Source organism: Eimeria necatrix, genomic scaffold, assembly GCF_000499385.1.
Source record: "Eimeria necatrix Houghton genomic scaffold, Enh_scaff358, whole genome shotgun sequence".
Lineage (NCBI taxonomy): Eukaryota > Apicomplexa > Conoidasida > Eucoccidiorida > Eimeriidae > Eimeria > Eimeria necatrix.
In genome coordinates this window covers 28,074-33,251 of record NW_013655353.1, presented here as the reverse complement: position 1 = coordinate 33,251, position 5,178 = coordinate 28,074, and the positions used below count along the sequence as shown (strand labels likewise).

Genomic DNA, 5,178 nt, shown 5'->3' with positions numbered 1-5,178 from the left:
TGCTGCTGCTGCTCTACAGGGAGGCGGCAGGCAGCCCCACACTTCACTGTGAACCTGGGCTGTATGGCCAGCCTGCAGCTGCTCAAGTGCCGCATCTCGACAAGCCCAGCTAGCCACGCAGAAGTAGGCAGCAGCAGAAACAGCGGCAGCAGCAGCAACAGCAACAGCAGCAGCAGCTGGCGCCCGCTGCAGTCGGTGCAGCAGCATCAACAGCAGGAGCAAGAGCGGCAGAAACAGCAGCAAAGCTATTGTTGAGGGCCTAAATGCGTGCAAAATGCAGAAAAGAACAGCAAGGGCAACACTAGAAGGAGCAGCAGCAGCAGCAGCAGCAGCAGCAGCAGCAGCAGCAGCAGCAGCCTCACCGGTCCCGGCGACCGTACGCCCCGCGCCGGGTGGCAGCAAGTGCTAACTGAGCTCTTTATGAACAAAAGGGATGAAATAGGCGGCAAAAAAATAGAATTTTCATTTAATTTAGAAAATAATAACACATTTCTGGCTAATTCGTGAGATGATTGCGTGAAAAGGGGCTGCAGCCAGCCAGCGAGCAGCCCCAGAGTCACCTCAGCCCAGCAGCAGCAGCAGCAGCAGCGGGAGCTGCGGGAGCAGCAGCCACCGCAGCAACAGCAAACAAAAGCGAAGCCAGTTGTGGGATCGCTTTGAGGGCTACGGTAGGCACATTTGCTGCTGCGGTGTACGTACACCTGGCTCATTTCAGCCGCGCTTTTTATGCGGCGGGCGCAGCGCTCGCTAGCAGCAGCAGCAGCAGCAGCAGCAGCAGCAGCAGCAGCAGCAGCAGCAGCAGCAAGGCCAACGTAGTGCCGACTTTTTAATTCACTTAGTGCTCTGGGAAGCCGCTGGGCAAGTTCCATCTTAGCTGCTGCATCTTTCATCGCTGGCTTTGCCTTCGGCCTCAGCAGCTAGACTTAGGACTTGAAATAAATTAAATTGAGAAAGAAAACAAAATATTAAAAAATAAATTGAAAAGAATAAAATAATTATTTCAAACAACACTGCTCCGCCCAACCAGCTCGAGCCAAGCGAGCCTGCAGTGATGATGCTGCTGCTGCGCTGCAGTGGCAATGGTGAGCGCCGCAGCCAGCACATTCCCAAGGGCTGTTGCTGCTGCTGCTGCTGCTGCTGCAGCACGTGCTGTAGCAGCAGCAGCAGCAGCAGGACATACTAAGCAGCAACAGCAGCAGTAGGCAACATTAGTGGCATTAAGGGTCGCGAAACAGAAGCAGAGAACCACCTTGGCAGGGTCTCGGCTGGCGATCCATGAACCCTGCTGCTGTTTCTGCTGCTGCTGCTGCTGTTGCTGCTGCTGCTGCTGCTGCTGCTGCTGCTGCTGCTGCTTAGGAGACAGACACGCCAGAAGAAAGCGCAGCCTGCCGGGGCCCCTCAGCAAGCCCCCTTTGGCCTGGGGCCCAGCGAATGGCCTCCGCCTTGGGCGAATTCCTTAAGGCGAGCCTTCTAGCTGCGGCTGCTGCAGCTAGCTAGCTAGCCAGCTAGCTAGCTAGCCAGCTAGCTAGCTGGCTGCTTAGCCGTAGCTCGACTGGCTAGCTAACTAGCTGGCTAGCTGTGTGGCGACTGTCTAGCTGGCTGCTTCGCTAGTTAGTCACCTGTAGCACGACTAGCTAGCAAACTAGCTAGCTAGCTAGCTGGCTAGATAGCCAGTAGCTAGCTAGCCAACTGTGTAGCTAGCTAGCCACAAGCTTAAGCAGCTCCGCGAATCCTTCTCCCCAGGAGAACCCCGCAGCTGGGGCAGCTATTCTTGCTGCGAGGTCCCTGATTCTTACTCGACTGCTGCTGCTGTTGCTGCTGCTGCTGCTGGTTTGGTGCTGCTGCTGCTGGTTTCGGTGTTGCTGCTGCTGCTGCTGCTGCTGCTGCTGCTGCTGCTGTAGGCAGACAAGCTGTTGGGCGCAGTCGAAGAAACTGAAGCCACTGCTTTTGTAGAAGACCTCTTGAGAGGTTTGCTGCTGCGCGCTGCAGCAATTCGCCCTCGCCCGGACACCCGCTGCAGTCTTTGCTCCCTCACGCTGCCGGAGCAGCAGCTGCAGCTGCTGCAGCAACAGGAGGAGGCCCAGCAGCAGCAGCAGCAGCAGCAGCAGGGCCTGGAGCAGCGGGAGCAGCTGCAGGAAGGCACGGGTGAACAGCCGCAGCAGCAGCAGACACTCCTCCCTCTAAAAAGCAATGAGAGGCTTTGGCTTGACTTGGCACCAGCGGCGGCCTCCTTTCTCAGCACTAGCAGCAGCAGCAGCAGCAGCAGCAGCCCCAGCAGCAGCAGCAGCAGCAGCATGAGCGAAGAGGAGGCTGCTGCGCTGCGGCTGCTGCTGCTGCGCCTCTCGTTCTCTAAAATGCTGCAAGAGGGAAAGACAGAACACTTCAGGCCCTGGTACCGCCGCATGCTTGCTGCAGCAAAAGCTGACGCCCTGCGGCAGCTGCAGCAGCAGCAGCAGGAGCAAAAGCGCAAGCAGCTGCTGCTGCGGAGGCTCAGGGAGGAGAAGGAGCAGCAGCGCAGGAAGAGGCAGCTGCTGCTGCACCCGCCAGACCCGCCGCCCCACAGACACAGCCACCAGCACAGGCAGCAGCAGCTGCTGCTGCGGCAGCAGCAGCAGCAGCAACGCAGAGGCAGGGGAAGGCGTCGACACTCCTTGGAGGAAGCCCCTAGTCCTGCTGCTGCTGAAGACTCCTTTGCTTCTCAAGCTTCTGTTGCACTTAGTGTCTGTACGTGATTACCTGCTGCTGCTGTCGCTGCTGCTGCTGCTGCTGCTGCTGCTGCCGCTGCTGCTGCTGCTTGTGCTGCTGCAGCAAACAGGGCGACCTGCTGCTCCGGTGCTGCGGCTCCCGCTGTCTGCAGCCTCAGACTCCGAACCGTTTTCCTCGAGAAGAGCCTCAGCAGCAGCAACAGCAGCAGCAGCAGCAGAAGCACAAGAGGTTCAGTGGAGCGTACGCGAGCTGCAGCCGGCAGCAGCAACAGCAGCAACAACAGCAACAGCAGCAACAACAGCAGCAGCAACCTCAGGCGCAGTCGACAACGGAAATTCTACAGAAGCGGCGTCGCAGCTGGCCTCGCCAGAAGCAACTGCTTCTGCAGCTGCTGCAGCTGGTGCACGGCGCAGCAGCAGCAGCAGCAGCAGCAGCAGCAAGAACGGCAGCACTGGCAACAGCAGCAAGAAAAACGACCGGAGCACTGTCGACAGCAACGGCAACAGCAGCGACAACCGGACCAGCAGCAGCAGCAGCAACAACTGCAATACTGTCAGCAGCAGCAGCAAAGGCCTGCTTTCCTGCTGCGCACCCAGCAGCAGCAGCAGCAGCAACCCCCGAACTGCAGCAAAGGGCCTCCCCCCACTCCGCGGGGGCAATGCTTCGCTGCTCTGCAGGCAGCTGCTGCTGCAGCCGCTGCAGCGGCCTCTGGGGGGCCCCAGTGTGCCCTGCAGGACAACTGAGGCCACTGTGCAGCACATGCAGAGGTGGGTTGGCGAGCAGCAGCAGCAGCAGCAGCAGCAGCAGCAGCAGCAGCAGCAGCGCAAGACTGGGGGCGCGAGCGGGGTGGCGACGCACGGCCGTGAAGGTATGCCCAAAGAGCCGCATCAGGAGCAAGAGCAACAGCCGCAGCAAGGGCAGCAGCAGCAGCAAGAGCAGCAGCAGCAACAGCAAGAGCTGCAGCAGCAAGAAGAGGAAGGAGCAGCACGCTTGTCGCGGAGCTCTGAAGCTACCTCAGCTGCTGCTGCAGCAGCGCAGCCAAGCTGCGAAGACCCAGCAGCCGCAGCAGCAGCAGAAGGCGCTGAAGGGGCGCTGCGCGCGTCAGGAGCCGCAGCAGCAGCAGCAGCAGCAGCAGCAGCAGAGGAAGGAACAGCAACAGCAGCAACTCTGCTGCAGCGCATGCAAGCAGCAATTAAAGAAAACTGGAAAGGGGGGGAAGGCCCCTTCTCTATTTGCCTCACTACACCTTTGGCTCAAAGCACCCCCAAAATCCAGCCGCTGCTGCCGGAGCAGCTGCTGCTGCTGCAGCACGCGCAGCCGGGCTGCAACACTGTTGCAGTAAGATAGACCCTGGCTGCTGCTGCCAGCAGCAGCAGCAGCAGCAGCAGCAGCAACAGCAGCAGCAGCAGCAGCAGCACCAGCAGCAGCAGTGGCACCGGAAACAGCCGCCTGTGAGGCTCTGCCTCTAAAGGATGTGGCAGCAAACTTGCAAGTGATCACTTGCTGCTGCTGCTGCTGTTGCTGCTGCTGCTGCTTTCTTTGCTGCAGACACTCGAGGAGCAGCACCGAGTCAAAGCCGCCCAAGCAGCGCAGGTGAACAGCCGGCGTCCAGTGTTTTGCTGCAGCAGCTGCTGCTGCTGTTGCTCCTTCTGCTGCTGCTGCTGCAGCGTTTGCTGCAGCGTTTGGGTTCTGGCTTCTGCACGCAGCCCGTAGGGAGCCAGAGTCCTCCGCCCAGTAGGATGGCTAGCTAGCTGCTTGGCTGGCTAGCTAGCCAAATACTTGGCTAGCCAGCCGCTAGCTAGCTTTTAGGCTGGCTAGCTAGCCAAATACTCAGCTAGCTAGCCGCTAGCTAGCTGACCGACTGGAGCAGGCTGCTAGCCCGCTAGCCGAAATGAATAGTGCTCCAGTGCAGGGTGTCAGCTGCTGCTGCTGCTGCTGCTACTATTGTTGCTGCTGCCACTGCTACTTCTGCTGCAGCTACTGCTGCAGCTACTGCTGTTGTTGTCGCTGCTGCTGTTGCTGCTGCTATCTCTGGCGCTGCTGCTGCAGTTGCTGCTGCTGCAGTTGCTGCTGCTGCCGTTGCTGTTGCTACCTCTGCTGCTGCTGCTGCTGCTGCTGCTGCTGCTTCAGCTGGAGCGCCAGCGGGCCATTCAGGTCTTCCACGAGCGCCGGCTTGAAGAGCAAATAGAAATGGTGAAAGTGCTGCTGCAGCGGGAGCAGCAAAACTGCAGCGAGCTGCTGCTGAAGGAGAAAAGGAGAGAACAAAGGGGCCAGCTGCTGCGGCAGCAGCTGGCGGACTACCACCGCCAGAAGCAGCAGAAGCAGCCCCACAGAAGCAGCAGCAACAGCAACAGCGGCGCAGGCAGCAGCAGCAACAGCAGAAGCAACAATGCTAATAGCGGCGGCAGCAGCAGCAAGACCAGCACCAGCAGCAAAAGCAGCAACAACAGCAGCAGCAAGCCACCCTCTTGA

The 5,178-nt window shown here is 59.6% G+C and overlaps 1 protein-coding gene across 1 annotated transcript; it reads left to right on the top strand.

The window, feature by feature from the left end:
* Window positions 1–274: 274 nt before the first annotated feature.
* On the top strand, window positions 275–5,178 carry ENH_00046750 (hypothetical protein, conserved; the record flags this gene model as incomplete). The annotated part of the gene is made up of 6 exons (XM_013585567.1): window positions 275–376; window positions 525–668; window positions 1,902–2,724; window positions 2,816–4,044; window positions 4,255–4,299; window positions 4,837–5,178. 6 exons carry the CDS (start codon window positions 275–277, stop codon window positions 5,176–5,178), a joined length of 2,685 nt encoding a protein of 894 aa, XP_013441021.1.